This window comes from Equus asinus, chromosome 1 (assembly GCF_041296235.1).
Source record: "Equus asinus isolate D_3611 breed Donkey chromosome 1, EquAss-T2T_v2, whole genome shotgun sequence".
Lineage (NCBI taxonomy): Eukaryota > Metazoa > Chordata > Mammalia > Perissodactyla > Equidae > Equus > Equus asinus.
Window position 1 is genome coordinate 159,698,304 of NC_091790.1, and position 21,953 is coordinate 159,720,256.

A 21,953-nucleotide genomic window follows, 5' to 3' on the forward strand; every position below is an offset into this window, starting at 1 on the left:
TGTGCACTGGGAATTGGGGAGCGGAGGCGGCCTCTCTTTGTCTGCGCCCCAGGTGTGGACTCCTTTTGTTCAGAGGCAGGGCTGCACCTGCCGGTGTCTGAGCTGCCTGCTGGGGGACCCCACCCTGGGCTGCCTGCGCCTCTTCTGGGGAAATGGAGTGTTTCTCAGCCTCTGCCTCTACTTATGCCTGACGTTACCCCCATAGAGCCAGGACTAGGTATCTTTGTATTGAAAACACGGCTTAAACTGCAAAGGGAAATATTTCTCACTACAACAAAGAGTATATCGATGTTGAGAAATTAATGGCAAAAGGACCACTTTTCAGGGTACAGTAGAGTATTTGCCATAAAATATTTAAAGCTAGTTGACAAATAGCCCCAGTATTCTCCCGTGAATGCCTGCCACTGGATTAATCTTGAAAGTAAGGAATATTTCACTCTGTGTTTAGCACAGAGAAGAGGAATGACCTTCACAAAGAAACACCCCGGAGTGCCCCAATGTGGGGGCCCAGCTCCAACCACAACAGCCACAGTCACCCTGCGGTGTTTTCACGTCTGCTTTTAAACTTCAAAGGGACAGTAAAGCAAAAATAAACAAATTACAGTAACATAAGAGCTACTCTGTAAACAATAAATTACACAAGTTGTAACAGCCGGTGATGGGGGGGGTGGGGATTGCAAACATTTGCTTCATCCACATTTTATTCTTATGTTTTCACCAATTCAGCTTTTCTGTTCACAGCAAAATCGTGTGTCCTTACACACCCATCAACTTCTTTTTGTGCTACGGTTGTGTTTCTCATCATCTTGTTGCCTAGTGGTCACAGCTACTGATGTGAAAAGTAATTGACGTACATGAGAACTATTTATAGATTTATTACTTCCTTAGTTTCCTCGCTTATTCAAGGAATATCTATGGAGCCCCTATTGTCTGCAAAGCATGGTAGAGAATACAAAGGCTGGCCAGACAAGGATCCTGCCCTCAGGAAGCTTTGAATGGAATAGAGAGAGAAAAATATGTTCCAAAATTAACATGAAAACAAGATAGAGCATCTGCCAGTTGAGAGATACAGGGGATGGGCGAGAGGAATGCAACAGAAGGAGGGCTGGTTTCCAGCTGGGGGAGCACAGAGGATTCTCCCAGGAGGGGCATTCTGCTTGAAACTTCACAAAATGTAGGATGCCCAGCAGGAAGGGCACGGGAAAAGGCTGGTGCTGCCAGCCCCAAGGGGTATGGGGCACAGTGAGAAGCAGCTGCATTTGTGAAGGGGACAACAGGAAATGTGTTTGGAAAGGGAAAGTGGGAATGCTAAGTTAGCATAAAGGCTAAGGTAAAAGAAATGATGATTTTAAAACCTTAATAGACCAAATTATCAACTAAACTCCTTTCATCCCAAAAGTCTTTTAATATTTGAAGAAAGAAGGCAGAAATGTCTTTTAAAAATCCTCCTTTTGAAAACAAATCTAAAACCTTTGTAGCACCAACATTCCCTTTTCCGTTGGCAAATGGACATTACCTAGAATTAATGCTGTACATGAATGAATAAAATATATGAACTAATTTTCTTATTGTTTCATTTGGAGAAATGCTTTGGAAGGTCCACACACAGGTCCCCTGAGCCTCCTGAGGAGGGGGTTAGCCTCTTGTTTCAGCCACCTCCCGCTAATTTGGGATAATAAGAGTAACTCCTTCACAAGGCCAGCTATACTTTCTCTAACTCATGACTGTACAGCTCTATGATGGTAAATATTATAATCTAAACTCAGAAATAGAATTTGACATCCTTTTGTGAGACTTTGGAGATGAATAATGAAACCTGTTGCGTGTTGCTTGATTTGGGACAAGAAAGATATAAACTTTGGGCGGAAGATTAGACACTTCCCCCAGGAGAATAAGTTGCTGCTGATTAGTTATCTCCAGAGGCAATGGAGAAAGAAAAGTTGTTCAAATCATAGATTCCACTTTTTTTTAAAGATTGGGCCTGAGCTAACACCTGTTGCCAATCTTATTCTTTTTTATTTTCTTCTTCTCCTCGAAGCCCCCCAGTACATAGTTGTATATTCTAGCTCTAGGTCCGTCTGGTTCTGCGATGTGGGATGCTGTCTCAGCACGGCCTGATGAGCAGTGCTAGGTCCATGCCCAGGATCCAAACAGGTGAAACCCCAGGCCACCAAAGTGGAGCACGTGAACTTAAACACTCCGCCATGGGGCCAGCCCCAGATTCCATCGTTCAAGTGAACAATTTACAGTCACTTATGGAGCACAAACTTTATGCTAGGTACACTGGCTTTACGCATATCTCACTGAATCTTCACAATACCCAAGTTATCAGGATTTTGATTACAGAGGGAGAAACTGAGGCTCCACGAGTGTAACTAATTTGCTTAAGGTCACATAGCTAGTAAGTGGCAGAAGGAGAGTCTGAATCCAGGTGTTGTCTTCTTCAAATCCTGGAGGGTAACAACCCTATTAGGTGACATAGCCAAGTCAGACAGTCCACCTTCTAAAGATCTGGAGGGATATGTATGTAGATTACTAGTCAAACCAGTAGATGCTGCCCTTGATCAGAAGAACTCTGGGAAAAAAGGAAGTTCCATTCCGATAGAGAGGTCAAGGTTGTGACAGGCCATCTGTCCCTGGAGGCCTCCAGATTAGGCTGCATCAAGGCTGCGTTGTACAAAAAGAAAGAAAATGGGAGTTGCGGGGGTACCTGGATTTCCTCATACCAGGCAGGAATGTTTCGGGTTCCACGCAGATGAGGGTCAGGAAGACTCAATATGACTGGAGCGTGCTCGTGAGCCCTAACTATTCAAAAAACTGAGTTTTGAAAAAAATGATTCTTCTGGGAAGGACACCCTGAAATGGCATCCTGGAGGGAATTTAAAAAAAAAATAGTTTAAATCAGCCAGAAAATGTGACATGGGCGCATATTGTGATTATTCAACATTTATCATTCACTGTATGTTAGGTGCTTGGTTGATGCGGACCTCCTAGAACTGGCTGCTGGTCCTGTGTCACTCTTGATAATTTTTAAATGGACTATGTCCTTTTAACCATGTTTTTAAAAATTGAACTACCCCAATGTGAACACTTTCCACTTTGCTACATAATGAGAGTACTTTCATTCCTTTAATGTTTGCTTTTTCCTTTGATTTAACAATTTCTGTTCAAATTTCACAGTTTTCTCTTGCTTCAGGATTCAAAGAACCGATTACCCCGCTGGGAGCATGAAAAAAATCTGCACGGTATTTCCTCCCAGTGAAATTAATTTAGGTTTAAATACAGGGGGACGGTACACACCTCGTGCTCGAATCTCTTTCTCTCACACACCTGAGCAGTTCCTTATCCTGAAGGGGCACAGTCCGGACCGGCTGCCAAGTCTTTTGTGAGGATCCTTTGCAATTCGAAGTCGGAGAACCTTTCTCTTGGACACCCGGCTTTGTGTGGGCATGATATACGTATTTAGAACGTCTCTATTTCTTTGAAGGCCATCCTCAAAAGCTCATTGGCCTGTCGGGCATTGTCCGTGGCTGGGGTGCTTAAGTGCAGCTGGATTTGGTTTGCTGGGTGTTTTGGGAAACGCACCTTCTTGCAGGGCAGGGACCGTCAGCTCCAGAGCAACAAAGAACAATTTGGAGGGGAGTGGAAGGAGCGCTCCACAGCCGCTCTGGCGTTCCAGGCCCCTTTCTGCCTAACATCGTGTCCTCAGCGACCCCGCCTTCGCCCTCTGGATCCCACCCTGCCTGTCCCGCTGCTCCTTAGCCTGGCCGGCAGCAGCGAGCCTCACCACCTTCCCCCGACTCCCTATCCCTTCAAACCCTTGAAGCAGCGCTGCGCACGGCAGCCGCGCTCGCGCCGCGCCCCCCGGCGGCCTCCCCAGCACCTCGGGGTCCCGCTCCCAGGTCCAGTGTCCCCCCGCCCTGCAGTCCGCGGCACCCCCTCCGGTCCCCGCCGCAGGAGCTGTCAAGCCCGCGGCGGCTGAAGCAGCCCCCGAGCTCCCGTGTCTCCTCTCCTTCCTTTGTGTGCGCGCGAGCGGAGTTGGGGCGGAGGGAGAAGGGGGAGGTCGCTCTGTCTTTCTGTCTCCCGCCGCCTTTGCCCGGGCTGCTTGAAGTGCAGCCGGGGAGCTGGGAGCCTAGGGGAGGGTGCCGAGGGCTGGCGGGGCGGTTCGGGGACGCCGGGGCGCCCTGGTCCCAGCCGCGCGCGGGGGAGCGCGGACCGCAGTTGGGGCTCGGCTGGAGCCACGATCAGTCCGCTCGGGCCGCCCCACGGCCTCCCTCCGCTCCCACCTATCTATCCCCCGACACCCGGAGAAAAGCTTGCAAAGGCGCCGAGAGGGACGGAAACCACAAATAAATAGCGGCGGCAGCAGCGCGTCATCTGGTGGAGCAGGAAGTGCAGGCAGAGTCCGGAGGCTGGTGCTTTCTGCGCGTCCCCAGGACTTTGCCATGGGCTGGGGGCCGCGGAGGCTGCGAGCAGCCGGGCGAGGGCAGCGGCGGCGGCGTCCGCACCGGGGCTGAGCGAGCAGCGACGCGCGGGGCGCGCGGAGATGGCAGCGTCCAGCAACTCCAGCCTGTCCGGCTCCTCGGTGTCCTCCGGTGAGTTTCAGCCCGTCGGGCGCGGCTGCTGCGCCGGGTCTCTCGCCCCCTGCCCTCGCCCCGCACCCTGGGATGGATGGAGTCTACCTGTGGCCGTCCTGCCCGCTCCCTCGGAGTGAGGGCAGGCGCCCGGTGTGACACTTGTTTGGTTTGCCGGCACCCTCGGTGCCCACAGCACCTCCGCGCCTGACATCTGACAGCGCAGAGGTGGGAGAGTGGTGGCGCCCTTAGTGTGCGGACGCGGGGATTTGGGGATCAGGAGGAGAGCAGCGAAATGAGCAGGGCAGGCTCGCACTTTCTGGCGCAGCTGGAACCGGGGCTGGCGGGGCGGGCAAGGTGAAGGTGACGCTGGGCGCCCCGAGCCGCTTGCGGTGCGGCGCCCGGGACGCTGGATGCCCAAATTGAAGGCGGAGGGGAGCAAACCCTCGCTCCTCGCAGACTTGATTTTCTTTGTTTGTTTCAGAAATTAGCTCTGTGGAGACACACGCTTGGGGCATGGGTTTGAGATAGAAGTAATGAAGGGTTCTGTCTTTCTGGTCCTGATCCAAGCGAGTTAGGGGACAGACGGGAGAGCGAGCCTAGCCTCTAACAATTTGCCCGGTTACAAGTGTGTGTGTGTGTGATTTTCCTATGTGGCCTCTTGGAATACACTCTGTAATTTTACTTTCCAGGCATACATTTTTTTTTTTCAAGTGCGACTGAGCAAGGGGAGGGTTTCTTTCAGCTTTTCTATGGTTGATCAGCGAGTCTAATTGAAGAGAAAAAAATTGCTAATGAATCTGAAGGAGTAGGAATCAATAGAAACAGATTTACTGGTTTCTGAGTATGACAGATTTTAATCAGAATGATGCATTAGGTAGAATTCTTCTACCCCTCTGGTCATTGAAAACTTTAATGACAAACCCTAAAGAGGTAGTTGATAAGGCATTTCAGCTAGCATACAGCATTCAGGGGTCAAGAAGGTCTTAAAGTCCTAATGGAAATTTTCAAGATGTTCATATTGCATTAATTCCTATTGTGTGTTTTTTTAAATTATTATTACCCAAAAATTAAACTCAAAGGAAGAAAACCCTTGTTCAAGGTGATGGACAGCAAGCCGGGCATAAAGGAACCGTATCTATAGATGTGTGACTAATTAAATCATAAATGCAAGGTGAATTTGACTAAGGTGCAATTGTGATGTGTCACAAGGTCATCTCTTGAAAGCCATCTGTTATCTTTTTTGGCAGGTTTCGTTCCAGGGAAATGGCACTTCCTTCCTTGATCACTGCCAACTAATCAGAGGCACAGTGTTGTTGGGCCCATGATATAGTTCAAGTTTCTGGTTGTAGCAGCCAATGGGGCAGAAGAGTCATATCTTATGAAGAGCAGCAACAAGTTGACCGCCTGTGGTTTTCATTCTGAGAACTCAGCAAATGCTGCAGCTTATTTTTAGTACCCCCAAACCACTGCTGCTGCTTTTCAATTCATTTTGTTTGACTAACATTGAATTTAAAATACAGTGATGTTGGCTGACGATTAGCATATGGTTATCTCTCTCAGAGAACTGCCCACTAGAAAATGAACTGGTGGTGGGGGTGGGGGGGCGGGTGGAGAGGTGGAAAAGGGGAAGGAGAGTGCAGAAAGGACAAAAAGGCAGTATTGTCACATAATTTACTGATGGCATAAATTACAGATGCTGTGGCATCTGAATTTTCAGATCTTGATGTAGCTTAAGAAACCTGATGGTAAAAGCTAACTCAGCCTTAGGAAGGATACGTGGGTTTGAGGCAGCACAGTATAAGCTTTAGATGATAGCAATTACTTTGTAGATAGGATAGAGATGCTTATGACGGTTCTCTTCCCTGCTTTAAATCCTAATGGAAACTGGGAAATTACATGAAAGCTGAGATTCAAAAAGCGACGTGGATATATTATTTGATGTGAATCAACCTGGGCCATGGGCTTGTATTGCCTAATTCACCAATTAATGGGGCACTTTGTCTTGAGAAATATGAGAACTGCAGTTCTCTTTTTCAGCACACTTACCATCCTGTGGATCATGAATAATTCAGATAACACAAGCAATTCACACCTGTGAGAGGTGTTGGGCAGGAAAGAATCGAGCCTGTTTGTGGTGACAGCTGGGTTCTCCCAGGCAAAGGTCAGAGTCTGAGAAATGAGGGCACTCCATCAATCTATTAATCACCATTTTTGGAGGGCCTACTGTGTGCTAGGCAACAAGTTAATAAATCTCAGCTTCAAGGAAATTAAGTGAGGAAGATAATTTTAGGATTCCTTCTAGCTCTGAAGTTCTGGGATTATTGCCCTTGAGCTCTGGCTCCACCACTGACCAGTTGGGTAACTTGGGGTGAGCTTCTCCGAGCTTCAGTTTCCTCATCTGTAAAGGAGGCTAATGCTAATAAGATTTCCTTCCTAGGAATGTTGTGGGGATTGAATGAGATAACGTGTGTAGGGCAGTCAGCACAGGGTGTGGCACTTAGTAAGTGCTCCTTGGAGGAATGAAAAAGAAGGCACTCAAGGCTCAGACTTTAGGTGCAGAAATAAGTCCAGTGCACATAAAACCTGTGTGTTCAATTCGATTTTGAGGTTTGAGCTCCATTAAACAAACATTTATGAAGTCCCCAGTGTTTGGAATAGAAAGGTGGATCAAGATCCTTTCTCTCACCATCCAGCAGCAGAGATGGACAAGCAAATAGCAATCTATATTCCAGTTGGATACAAAGAATTAGGTGGAGGAGAGGACAGGGAAGAGAGGACTACTTCAGTTTAGAGGGGTCAGTGGCGGTGACCTATGAGTTGGGCCTTGAAGGATGAGTAAGATTTATCCAGAAAGCAGGGAGAGGGGAAGGCATTTCAAGAAGAGGGAAGAGCTTAGGCAAAGGCCTGGAGATAGGGAAGTTCATGGCCTAATGTTCAGCTTCCTTTCTTAGGGCTATTGATCCTCTTTCTCTGTGGTTCCCCTTCTCTGGACAGCTATGCAGCCTCATGCACAGAGCTGCCAGATCGCTCACTGCTGCTGCTGATGGAGGAGGTTTCCTTTCTGTTCAGGTAGCAGTGGGTTTGGTGGCACAGCTCTAGATGCCTTAGGACATATGCGGGCAATTGAGCAGTGAGAAAGGAACAGTCCGTTCTGTCGCGTCCAGCATGTGGAGAGGTGAGCTCGAATAACACGGGTTAAACCTCTCTTAGAGGAATAGCTGTGGGAGGTTTAGGTTTGGTTGTGTTTGCCCAAAGAGTGAAGATCTAATGATTTACTCAGGGTTAGGCTCAAAGTTCTCTATCTGATTTTCCTGAGAATAGGCTCTCACTCGCTGTCATTGAACCCCGCCACCCCTGTGTGTCATTTATTCTTCTACATTGCCAACTGAGCCCTAACAAATGAAATAATCACGTTAACATGAATTTTTAAATACATTTTTTTGAGAACTCTTTGGAAATTTTTTTCTGGAATATTCAATTATGTGTCAAAGAAATTGCTTTGCCCTTGTTTGAATGATAACTGCTGGTAATTAAACTTCACAATCACCTAGATTGACAGGAAAGTTTGATTACCTTTATTATTTTAAATTAAAAAAAAATCCCTATCCTTAAGCTTTTAATCTAGGCTGTGGTACTTGATTATATTCTGAAATAAGTAATGGTTGATTTGCAAAATAGTTTTCTTAATAATCATGGGTTGTGTTTGCTTTTATAAGTGAAATAAGAACTTTTTGCACATTAGTAATATGATTTCCAAATGGATAATTTCACAGAGTAAAGAAAAGAAATCAACTCAAGTAAAGTAATAATAAAGTAGCTATGAGATATTTTCCAGTAACTCAATAAGGTAAAAAATTAAATATTAAAGAGAGCCCCGGGATAAGATGTTGTTAAGATTTTGAGAGCACAAACACACTGTATTATAGAAATGAAAATAACATAGACTTTTTAAATTAAAATGCAAATGGAAATGCAAATCAAAACCACAATGAGATATCACCTCACAGCTGTCAGAATGGCTACTATGAAAAAACCAAAAAATAACAAGTGTTGGTGAGGATGCAGAGAAAAGGGAACATTTGTGCCCTGTTGGTGGGAATGTAAACTGGTGCAGCCACTATGCAAAACAGTGTGGAGGTTCCTCAAAAAACTCAAAATAGAACTACCACACAGTCCAGCGGTTCTACTTTGGGGTTTTTATCTGAAGAAAACAAAAACGCTAATTCAAAAAGATGTATTCACCCCTGTATTCATTGCAGCATTATTTACAGTAGCCAAGACATGAAAGCAACATAAGTGTCCATTGATGGATAAATAAACAAGATGTGGTATAAATATGTATATATATACATGTATATACACACAATGGAGTATTACTCAGCCACAAAAAAGAATGAAATCTTGCCATTTGCAACAACATGGATGGAACTTAAGGGGATTATGCTAAGTGAAATATGACAGAGAAGGATAAATATCATACGATTTCACTTATATTTGGAATGTAAAACACAAAACAAATGAACAAACAAAACAAAACAGAACAAAACCACACTCATAGATACAGAGAACAGACTGATGGTTGCCAGAGGAGATGGGGATTGAGGGGAGGCAAAGTGGGTGAAGGGGATCAAGAGGTACAAACTTCCACTTACAAAATAAAGAAGTCATGGGAATGTAATGTACAGTGCGGGGAATTTGGACAATAAGATTGTATTAACTTTGTAGGGTAACTGATGGTAGCTAGACTTATTGTGGTGATCATTTTGTAACATATGTAAAATGTCAAATCACCATGTTGCACACCTGAAACTAATACAATATGATATGTCAGTTATACTTCAAAAAATGCAAACGGAAAAAGGTAAAAATCAGTATTATGTGCCAAGTCTTCAAAACCTTAATTGGGAAAAGAACATTCCTTAATGGATTGAGGGATTTATTTCTCCAGATTCTATACAATAGGAATGTGGACCTGGTAAATATAGTCATGCATTGCATAACAAGGTTTTGGTCAACGACAGACCACATATACAATGGTGATCCCATAAGATTAGTACCATATAGTCCAGGTGTGCAGTAGGCTGTTCTGTCTAGGTTTGTGTAAGTACACTCTATGATGTTCGCACAACAACGAAACTGGCTAACGATGCATTTCTCAGAACGTATGCCCATCAAATGACCCATGACTGTAATGCTATTTTCTGCTGTCACACTGCTGTTGATCCTAGAGATGATAAATAGGAATTTTTGTTACTCATTATTGGAGAGTCACAACCAGTGACATACAAATTTCCACATTCCTTGATGCAGAAGGCAACACTGAACTGCAATAATTCTGTCAGGACTTACATATGTGCCATTAGGAACTCCATGGATCGAATACTACACAACAGGGTATCTTCCTTGAAAGAGACATTCGCACTGAGAAGTCTTCTTTCGGACCTTTGGATTCTTCAGATATATTCAGTTAGGGGTAAAAGAAGTTTCTTTACCTTCGTTTTAGTGAAACTGCTGGTAATTTAATTTCATAATCACCGAGAGTGGCAGGAAGATTTGATTGTCTTTGTTATTTTAAATTGCAAAAAAAAAAGACGCATTTCAAAAATTTGCAGAAGAATTTACAAAGCTGAAATTAAGCCCCTCAGAATAGTCATTCCCTCCAAGGAGGAGTGTCGTTCCTTCCAGACCTCATTTTAACTCGTTAGGTTTTCACTGTCCGTTTGTGGTAACCCACATGAAGCCAGGGACACAGAATCTGAGAGGGAAGGAGAGTCTTCTTGAGCATGACTTCGTGTGTGATAAGGGCCCCATGATTTGTGTACTTTTGCTAAAATGTCAGATCCCTGCCACTCACACTAACCTTATAAAGTGTTTTGAATGATCCTGTCATGTTTCCAACTTGTGGGGGATGCAAACACCAGGTATTTTCTGAGGCCAGTCTGTGTGGGGTTTAACTGGACATGATGTTCTCTGAGCTGCCACCTGGGGCTTGGCCCGAGTGTCACTCCTGCTGAGGGCCGTCTGCTGCTCTGCAGGTCTCCTGTTTTTGCACAATGGTGAAAATAATTGGGCATTGGGTTTGGAAAACCTATACATGAGCAGCGTCACATCGGTATGTATTGGAAAAGAGCTTTCTGCCAGATCAAGATTCCTGCCAAGATAGTCAGATATGGAGAAGAAGAAACGGGCCTCATGATAGACATATGAGTAATAGCATCCATCTATCACCCACCAATCACTTATCTTTTATGAATGTATTCACATTTCATGGCTCCTGAAATATGTCATTTAATTTTCAAAACGAATGGCTTTTTTCTCCCTTTCTCTCTCTCTTTTTTCCTTTTGGTTTTCTCACCTGTTATTATGTTGGTCAGATTTCTATTTAGAGATTTTTTTCTTAAATCCTGCGTTTGGTCTACTTTACTGTTAGTAGTTTCCAAATCTTCTAAAAACCTTCCTCCTTCCTCTTCCGTTTGCTCATCAGAAAAGGAAGCTGGTATTCTGTTTCTCACGTGTATTCTGGTCAGAGGGTCAAGATGGACGCCTGTATCTCTGGTACATGTTGGTTGGTGTAACACAACACACTCATGTGCCTCTAAGTTAGTAACAAAAGCAGAGGTTTATTTAAAATCTCTATGGGTAACCCAGTTAGGAATGTGCTGGCCCACACACGGTCTGCTCTGCCCTGGGACTCATGTGGCTGCCCACTGGGGTCTGAGGCTGAAGACCAGGCATGTGTGTGTTGCCAAGTAGCGATAAAACTTTTTCAGCTGTGCATCCGGGGAGAGCCATCCACCAGCTGCTTGTGTAAGTAGCCTGCCTTTGCCCTTATTTATTATTAATCAATCACCTTTGTGGGGGCCAAGCTTTGCATATAGTCTTTACAGTATGGTCTAATTATAGCATTGCCTTGCTTCAACAGTTTGGCCTGTCAAAACCACCCAATCTCAGCTCATTCACAACATAACCTCAGCAGTATAAAGTGTTATGTTAAATCATCCAGTGTTTAAGTTTCCATAGACATTCTCTAATAAAGGCTTTTGATTAATAGCCTTATTTAAAATGTAATCACCTTAGGTCAGAGGTTACATTGATTCTGTTCCTGAAGTTGAGATATCACCTACATTGTGTGGGTGCCAATCACCCCTTGCCTTGGTGGGCCTGATGGAGAGAGCATTTTTCAAGAAGAGAGGCTGGATGCCAGTCGCCTGGCAGAATCAACTAGATCTGGAGAAACAGTCTACTTCCTTGAGCTGGTGAGAGAGCCCACATTCTGCAATGTATCTTCATTAGATGTTGTAGGAAGAGCCCTAAACTTGGAGTCAGAAGATTTGGACACTTAAACCTTTAACCAGGGCATTTGAACCCTTAGCCACGGCGCCTAAACCCTTAACCAAGGCCCTTAAACCCCTAATGTAGGCGTTTAAACCAAATACTTAACCAAGCCCTGCAACTAGTCAGTTATGTGGCCTTCGGTGAAATTAGCCTCTCTGAGCCTGAAATATCTCGCTGCAAACTGCGGATGTCACAGCCTGTTCCCCAGAGTTGATGTGAGCATGAACAGAGGGGCTAGAAGGATCACCTCCATAGACCTGGCCATCATGCCTGCTCATTCGATGCCAGTGGCCTCCCCTCCCTCTCTCCTTCCCTTAACATCTCTGAGCCGCAGTTCTCTTGGCTATAAACCAGAAGTAACAGTATCTGACAAATTTATCCCATAGGGGTATTATTCCTGAAGTACAGTTGGGGAAAATGCTTAGTAAACTCTAAAAGCAACTAAGAATACCGAATGGCTGCTGTGTGTCGTTCTGTTTACATGATCTCATGTAATTCTCCTGCTGTTTCTCTGAGGTGGACATTATATCCCATTGTGCAAACAAAGAATTAGATTCAGAGGGTACACGGCTTGGATTTGAGGTGCTAGCGTTGGAGCAAAGTCTTCCTAATTTCAAAGACTGCTTTTCCCTCTCGAAACATAAGGGCTTGGTTTGTTTCTATCTCTGTTTTAAAAGTTTCTGACATTAAAGTTTAAAGCTGAAATACATGCTCATTGTTAACAGAGAAAATACAGTAATAACTGTGCTCTGTTTTGTTGTCCACAGCAGTTATCCAGACCCTCATTCAGTCTGACCAAAGCTTCTTCTTACAAGCGTTAGGAACGGGGAGGCGTTACCGAGTCATTACTCTGTAGAGAGTGCACCTCAGGAAGTGGACTTGTGGGTACTTAAGAATAGTCTTGCAAGGTGAAGGGTATATAGGTGTTCATTGTACTCTTGCAACTTTTCTAAAGCTTTGGAAAATTTCTAAATTAAAGAAAATAACCAAGGAAAGAACAGAATAGTACTATTTTGCATTCAGTTGATTTTCTTCACTGGAATTTTAAAAGCATTCCATTTTGTGTGAGCATACCAAGTCTTGTAATCACTTCACGAAACTGCCAGATTCTGAATCCTCAGGTGGCAGGATATATATCTATTAGCTTATATCTTGAGTGAGAAAGTAAAGGATCTGAAATTACAGGAGTTCAGGTAGACCTGAACGCACGCAACAATTCCTACCTGAGAATTCTTTTTCTCCTGAGCTGGATTGACTTTACATTTCGTTGTAGGTTTAGAGTGAGGAGGGACCTTGCAGGCTGTTTAGCAGATCCCAACATTGTATAAGTAAGAGAATCAGGGTCCGAGGGGCCCCAGGAACTGCTCGGTGCTGCTCAGCTAGTTGGTGAGGGAGCGAGAGCTGGAACTGTCACCTAGGACCCATGCTCTCAGCACATTTAATTCTCCATCCCTCTTCCTGGCTCATCCTAAAGAGTAGCATCATCCTTAGAGAATTTCTTGCAGACTTTTTTTTTTCTGTCTGGCTTCACAGAGGCTGTTCTATTTAATTATTCAATATTTTCAAAAAAGAAGTCATAAAGTGCTTTGTCTTTTAAATGGGCCTTAGATCTCAAGGCTGTTGTGTCAACAGAGGAACAAAAACTTAAGTGACTTAGTGTCTGCCCTTACTATATATAGCTGTGCTGTCCAATATGGTAACACTAGCCACATGCAACTATTTAAATTAAAAAAAATTTTCTTTTTGAATGAGATTAGCCCTGAGCTAACATCTGCAGCCAATCCTTCTCTTTTTGCTGAGGAAGATTAGCGCTGAGCTAACATCTGTACCCATCTTCCTCTATTTTTTTTTAATATGTGGGACCCCTGCCCCAGAATGGCTTGATAAGCAGTGCATAGGTCTGCGCACGGGATCTGAACCAGCAAACCCCGGGCCGCTGAAGTGGAGCATGTGAACTTAACCGCTGCGCCGCCGGGCCAGCCTATAAATTTAAATTAAAAACAAAATTCAGTTCCTTAGTTATGCTAGGCATAGTTCAAGTGCTCAATAGCACGTGTGGCTACTGGTTACCATATTAGATCATGCAGAACTAGAACATTTCCATCTTTCTGCAGAAGATTCTATCGGGCAGGACTGGTATAACGGGTCGGTAGATCTCAGACAGAGAACTTACTAATGTAAAATTAATAAGCTAAGGATAGAAAATTTAGCAGAATGTTCTCCAGTTCCTGTGTTTGGTCCTTGTTCTGCTTAGGTTATATTTCACTAATTTTGAAAATTGACTTTTTTAAAAGAGTAGTTTTTTCATAACTTTGAGGGAAACTGTGGAATGACAGCTGGAGGATTATGTTGGGGAGAGTAAAATGTTCGTAAACTCTTCTAGTTTTGAAGTTTGATTCAAGCTTTTTAAAAAATGGTCTGTAGTCTCTTCATGGCAACTCCATTTCTTTTTGAAATAAAGCCACAGTGAGTTGTTATTTTACCCTCAAAGAGGAAAAAATGTCCATGTCCATAAGAAGTTTGGATCTTATGATTGCATCTCTTCCAAATCATCATAAAGCAAATAGGAAAATTGTGAAAGTGTGGACTGAGGTTGTTAGTGGCATATCCAAGCTGTGCTATTTAAAAGAGATTTTTCTACAAACTTGGCCATCAGCAAACCATTTGCCCAGAAGTATTTTGCTTCTGCAAAAGGCCCACATATGGGACAAAGCAAATGCACTGGTTTTTAGAAATAAAGTTAGCTTTTGGAATTTTCAGCACATTTAATTGGGAGAAAATGCATGCAAATAAGATGCAGGAACATGACAGTTCCTAAGAAAAGGAAGCTGCCCTCCTCCCTGAATTTCTGTTGCCATCTTCAAGGGCAAGAAAAAAACCGGAAAGGTGGATAGTAGCTTTAAAGTGTCAAGCAACTGTCAAGAAAGAGGTGGATGTTGAGGCCGCTGCACTCAAAAACCCTAATAGCCAGAGGACTGTGGCATGCATAGCTTATTCTTTATTGATATAACTCAGTTCATAAATTTAGGGCAGTATGAATCACAGAATCACTTGGGTGATAAGCTTATACAATTCTTTTCTCATCAGAGGCCTAGTACCTGGATTTCATCATGCTCTGTCATTGCTCTCTGTGCCCTCAGTACTGGCTGAGCACCTAGCACTTCCTTATTCTTTCACATAATGCCACACGAACAGTGTAAAGTGATTTTTCTTAAATAATTTTGCTTTCAAGGAATAAACTCGAGAGATGAATGTTGGGGCAGCAAGTAAACAGGAAGCAAGGAGTATGGTTTTGGGATAAATCTTGTACAGCATCTACTGAAGTGTGGGAGCTGCAACACGGACCTTTCAGGGTCTGATTCTCAAGACGTAGACCTGCACTGTCCAATATGGTAGCCACATGGGCTGTTTAGCCCTAAAATGTGGCTGGTCTGAATTGAGATGTGCTGCAATTATAAAATTCACACCAGAGTTCGAAGACAAGTACAAAGCAAAAAGAATGTAAAATATCTCATGAATAACTTTATGTTGATTATCTATTGAAGTGATGACATTTTTTGGATATTAGGTTAAAGAAAATATATTTTAAAAATTAATTTCATCTGTTCCTTTAAAAATGTTTAACGTAGCTACTAGAATATTTAAAATTACATATGTGGCTCACGTTACATTTGTATTCGACAGCATTGGAGTGGACCAATGAGCATGTTCTGGCCTTTATCACGCAATCCACTACAGAATCCACAAAACCTGCTGAATCATTGCTCAGTGGCTCCCACAGTTACAGCCCGGTCCACTTTGCAAGCCAGAAACTTACCCTTCCTCCACCGAGGCCCAGTTCAGCCTCGACTCTCAGTTCCCTGTTTTGTTTTTGTCCTAGGCCTTGAGAGATGCCCTTCATTTTCCTGGGTCTGTCCTGTGATTTTGAAATGAAATATTGCGGAGAAGGACTGGTTGGGACTTTCGTCAGATTCTTGTTGATACAGGTTCTGTGCTTTGCTTTTTGTTTTTTGCTTCACTATGATTCTAGACTTTATACATTTACTTGCTAGATTTATGTACACCCCTCCTTTCAAAGAAAGCCTGCAATGCTATAATGCTGTGAAGCTAGAAAGAGAAGCTGAGAGAACAAGGGACACGTTTTTCTCTCGACCTGTGGAGAAAACTCTTGTCTGATAGTCTTTGTACTGAAGGTTCTTGCCATGAATATGTATGTGTGTACACGCATCTACATGTATGGCGTATGTCCATATGTGAGTGTCTGTGTATACACAGAAAGCAGAAGTGGATTAAGTTTCAAACAAGTTATTTCCAACCAAATATATAATATATTAGTTAATATCAAGGGAAATGAAAAGTCAAGCGTAGCATTACTTTTAGTAGTGAAAGAATTCACTTGAGTTTATGCTAATGATATGTAGATATTAATACACATAATTTGGCTGCCTAATATTGATTTAAGTTGCTCATTCAAATTCACTTTATTATAGAAAAATTAGCCATTTTGTTTTACAGTGTTTGTCCCAGCAGACAGTGAGAATTTAAACCATGTCTATTGGGTAAATAGTACTATTTTGCTGACTTTCATATGCAAACAGAACATTATTTTGTCTCCTTTGGGAAGTGCCCTGTGAGTTGTTAGTTTCTGGTTGCTCATCTGCTTAGGTCAAGCCAGGTGTGCTGTCTGTTATCTCCCTCATGATCAATGTCCAGGGTTCAAGGTACTCACAATGACTGGGGCACAGAAGTTTTTCTTCTATGTGATGTTAATAGCCTGAGGGTTGAACTCTGTCCACATGAGAGCTCCATGCTTATTTTAAGCAGCCACACTAACCCACATGCTTTTTTTACCCTCCAAATAGGAATTCTCCTTGAGAGGGAAAAGCAATTGACAGGGATTTTGTAAACTCTCTTGAAACAGTATCAGATTAAGATTAGGAACATAACCACAGCAAATCCCAGGCACTTACAAACGGAAGACATGAATTTGAATTAGACAATGTAATTTGTCATAAGAACAGAATAATTGCCATAGGACTTATTTGGTTCTATATTCTAACCTCAGTAATAGCAGTAAGGGGTACTTTGTAAAAATGCACAGCAGCCTTTCAGGGAAGGGATGCCCTGCAGACATCTTAATTTTCATAAATAGCTGAGTATAAACCTGTCATTCAGGAATTCATGTAAACGTGTTTCTGAGCCCATATGTAGTTTCAGCTTGTGCTCTTCCTTATAGGAATGCGTTCCATCCATTTTCTACCCCCTAGAGTGGACTGGTGTTTCTTTTCATTGCTTTAAATTTAACTGTCTGAAACATCTCTAACATCCACTCTTGGATTTTGTAAATAAATGTTGGTCCTTTGAACCCCGGGCTTCAAGGATGGTGTGCGACAGTCCTGGGAAGTTGGGCAGCTAGCTGAAATACCAGCACGAATAGCTGTGTTAACTTAGCTCCCTCTGAATTTCCATTTTCTCATCCATAAAATGGGCTAATAATCCTTGTTGTGAGAATCAAATGAGGTAATGTCTTTGAAATAAAATTGAAAATTTGTGAACAAAGCATAAAAATCTCTGGTCTCATGAAATTCCCGTTCTAATATAGATGCTCCATAGTTGGGCCATCGGTGATCACTCAGAGTCCATGATCTTCTAAGATAACTGGGAAAATTGCCCCTGAGTATATTACCTTGCTCTTCTTCAACCGCCTTTCCAAACCTTGCAGTGTAATCCCACCAGTTTAGAATTTTTCTGCTCCATTTAACACTCCGCTGTGCATCCCACATTCCCATAAACATTTTAAATTCGTCTGGACAAATGTCTCATCCAAAGGGACACCAGTGTTTATACTTTCCAATCCAGAGGGGTGGCTCTTTTTAAAATTATATTTGATGCAATATTCAATATATACAAATGAATATGTGTAACAGACATTCAGGTCACAAGGACAGCAATATAACGCTCATAAGAAAAGCCACCCCCCAACCCAGGAGCAAGGCCTTCCCTTGCAACCTTCCTGGGTGCTCTTCTCCCTTCTCCTCCCTGTCCCATCTTCTTTCTTCTCTCCCTCCAAAAGTAACCACCAGTTATGGTTTCCTGTTTATTTCTCTCTCAGTTTTCCTTCTTTCTTTAAGTCACTGTATCACATATCACTAAAGTATATGCTCCACGAGGGCAGCTATTTCTGTGTATTTTGTTCACTGCTGATCCCCAGTGCCTAGAACAGCGTCTGGCATGCAGTGGGCACTCAATAACTAGTTGTTGAGTGAATATCTCAAGCATGGTATCATAGGAATGCCACTGAAGCCCCTCCTTTATCTGTTGGATGTAGTTCACTTCTGTACGGACCCCGTCACTGGTTCACATTAGCTGCACGGCTATAATGATTTTTAGAAAATTAGATTGTCTTGAACTCATAATATGGATTATTTGCACTTAGTTGCAATAGGAAACTCCCAACAAAATCACATGGACTTTTCTGCACCAGGACTTCTTAAACCTGATTTAGTTTACAAGCACTTTTCAAAGGATATAAGTGGTAAAGCTAGAGTTCAACAGGGAGAGCTACAGAGAAATTTTTTAAAAAGTGATATAGCATACGTGCTGCAACGGAGATGAACCTTGAAAACATTACGCCAAGTGAAAGAAGCCAGTCACAAAAGACCGCATATAGTATGATTCCACTTATATGAAATGTCCAGAATAAGCAAATCATAGAGACAGAAAGGAGATTAGTTATTTCCTAGGGCAGTGGGGGTTGGAAGGAAACTGGAGTGACTGCTAATGGGCATGGGTTTCCTTTTGGGGTGATGAAATTGTTCTAAAATTGCTCGTGGTAATGGTTGCAGATATCCGTGAATATACTAAAACTCATTGAATTGTACACTTCTACAAGGTGAATTGTACGGTGTGTGAATTATATCCCAACAAAGCGGTTATTTAAAAGAGGCAAAAAAAAAATTGATAGAATAGAATGAGAAGGTGAAAAGGTTGTAAAGTGAGCAGACAGGAAAAAACCCCACAGATCAAGTCCTTCCTGGACAGGATGCGTGTAATCAGATAGGAAACATTCACTCCATATTCACTGATAATCTTGATCAACACATGCGGGTACCCCTCCTCTCCCCATTTTTATTACCATGTTCCTCTTTTTCTGCTGCCAGCCCCTGCCCTCCCCAGGAGGTCCCACAGAGACGTGTCCTCTGTGGCCAGTGCACGGGGTCAGCTGGACCTGCAATGGGCAAGTGTATCCTTCCCCAGTGCCCCCTAAAGTCCACAGCATCCTCCCTCTGGCTGAAGAATGAGGGACCACAGCAGGTCTCTTCTGCTGACGCTTGACAAAGCAATTAAGGCATTTCTCTTGACTACTTAATTAGATTTTTATGCGGCTTTTCAAGCCCTGGGCACAACTCTTACGCCCTCCACGTGGAAGGAAAGTCATCCGGGAGCCGAGTTTCCCACTGTATGCACCTGATGCTGCTAAGGAGTCTTAGTATAGTGATGCTTCTGCTGCTGCCTCTGTCTGCCCCCACTAGATGGATGCATGTGCAGACGTTTCCACGGGCATCATCTGCTGGCTCTTTTGTTGTTTCTAATCAAAGAGCCGACACCCTTTGATCCGTCAGATCACAGTATTGTACTGTAAATACTTTGTTAGAAAGACGAAAGTATTACACGGGTACAGCTGTCTCGGATGTTCTCAGAGTGTTTACTTTTACCCTGAACAAGTAAGGAAAAATGCATTTGATCAGATCAGATCTAAAACGTGAATATTACAAATATGAAATTTTGTGGAACCACCGTATAGTTCGCTATAATGAATCCACTCAATAAGCATTTTGAAAATACCTGCTGGTTTTAAATGCCAGGTTGTTGAAAGTCCTCCTCTCCCCCCAGATTTAGAGACTCCTGGAGCAAGATTTACTTTGTGATGGTTGGAAGCTCTGGTTCTGGTGGGGAGCTTCTACAAGTAAAGACTGGCGTCTTTGGGAAACAGAGTCTCTGGGTGGCCACTTTCATGGGCAGGCTTCAATCTTCAGTGGTCTGTATGAGTTTATAGGATGGCTGGTTCCCCTTCAAACTGTTCATGGCCTTTCGTCTTTCTTCCTCCCCAGGGAACAACTGAGATAGGCACCCCCGCAAAATACAAATAGATACCCATTCCTGGGAGTGTGAAGGCAGGGTAAATGTTGAAACGCCTGCCTTAGTTCTTTCCTTAAGTTTCCATTCACAGTACTTTCTTGGCACCAAGAGGAGCAAGTGGGTATGGGCTACAGTGGATTTGTCTTTCCGTGTCCTCCCTTGGGGAAAATCTGGCTGCCCTGGGTCCCCTACGACAACAGCACACGTGGGCAAGGTATTGTACCTTGTTTTGGCCTCTGCAGCAGCCCTCACATCTCACTCCAGGTGCAGATTTTATACCTTGGGTCTTCCTACTTTCTAATGTCTCAGGCCAAGCTTTGCCTAACAGAAGACAGACTGTCCCGGGGACCTGCTGTTCATGCAACTTTTCTCATGCTGACACCAACATGCCTAACAGATTTACACCTCCTCACTTCCTGACCAGAACAATTATTGTATGGGTTAGGATTCCAGGGTGAAATCACTGAATGGGTTAGGATGCTTTTGCTGTGAATACAGAAAACTCTAAAAAGAAGTGGGAGATAGGGACACCATACACTGGCATCTGATTCTGCTTCTCTGCAGTTCTCTCAGCTCTGCTGTCTTGGTAGATGGGCTTTGTCCTCAGCCTCACTCTCCTTTTGGTGTCAAGATGACAACAGTAGTTCCTGGCATCACATTTAGAAAGAAAAAACGGGTAATCTTTTCCTCCTGGCTAGTGGAAAGTGAAAAAAACCTTTCTCAGAAGCACCCCTCCCCCCAACAGACTTCCCCTTGCCTCATTGGCCACAGTTTTGTCACGTGCTCATCTACCAGCCAATCATTGGCAAGGAGAATAGGATTCCCACAATGCACTCAGTCCAGTCATGACCCCCTTCCTGGAATGTGGATGGGGCCAACCTCTCCTGAAGGAGTGAGGACACGTGAACAAACAGGGTTCTGTGAAGGAGGGTAGAGGAACCAAGAGTGTCTGCCACAGTTGTGTCATGAATGTCCTCAGCCCTTGGAATCTCTAAGACCACCGCAGAAATACAGAGAGTTCTAAAAAACTCTCCCAGTCAAAGGATTTGTTATAGTCTAGTTGGAACCAAACAATTAGTGAACCTATTCACTCCCTGACAAAAATATTTCTGCTTCCCTACCAAATTAAGGTGACTGACAGCTTCTACCGATGCGTCGTTTTCACTTGTGCCTTATGGTTTGAACCCTTTGTTTTATGGTTATGGGAAAACATAGAGCCATTCATTCAAAAATGGATGGATTCTTTAGCGCTAATGAAAAGTAGGACAGTGAGGGTTCAAGGTTTTGATTTTTGACCGACTTCGACATCTCCAGACCTGGTATCAGTTGAAATTGTTTTATTAGAAATTCAGGGAATAATAATAGATGATTCAACCACTCCTGGTTGCTATGGCAAGGAATTTTTAAAGCTTTGATTTATGAGAAACAGTGATCATTAGCAGCTCTTTGTTTTTAAGACAGAGAGCCCTGCAAATTGTCAAGGCTTGAGTGGAATAGATGATTGGCACCTAATTGGAGAAAGAATCTCAGGTTATTTTCAAAGAAAAGAGAACAGAGGCTTTTGGAGGGTGAGTTCTTGTTCTTCATTTTTACGGCAGGCCAGGGTGAGTAAAGATCATTGGACGAGGAGTCACGAGACCTATGCTACTTCTAGCTCAGCATTTGCTCTTTGTGTGTCCTGGGGCAAATTACATTATCATTTTGTACCTTTTTGATGCTTGACTGTAGAATTATTGGGTCAGACCAGATCATCTCTGAGAGTCTTGAAAATTTTATGATTTTCTGATATACTGCACAGAGCGATTACCATCAGAACTGTTTGTTCCGGGCCCCCAGTCTACATGACAGGAAGAACTGCTGGGTGGCTGTGCTGCACCCGCTTCTCAGTCCTCCTTCTCAGTA

At 43.4% G+C, this 21,953-nt stretch overlaps 1 protein-coding gene across 2 annotated transcripts in view; it reads left to right on the plus strand.

Moving 5' to 3' along the window:
* Window positions 1-4,048: 4,048 nt before the first annotated feature.
* CHN2 (chimerin 2) overlaps window positions 4,049-21,953 on the plus strand; it is a 287,694-nt gene continuing 269,789 nt past the window's right edge. Inside the window, exons 1-2 of one of the 2 annotated variants that reach the window (XM_070511247.1) lie at window positions 4,380-4,595; window positions 15,793-15,898. Coding sequence is in view for 1 of the 2 variants with exons in the window: in XM_014841045.3 (XP_014696531.1) it covers window positions 4,547-4,595 (49 nt within the window). In the remaining variant the exon portion in view is untranslated. Of the gene's footprint in view, window positions 4,596-15,792; window positions 15,899-21,953 lie in introns of both variants that reach the window. The other variant, XM_014841045.3, reaches the window with a different exon arrangement.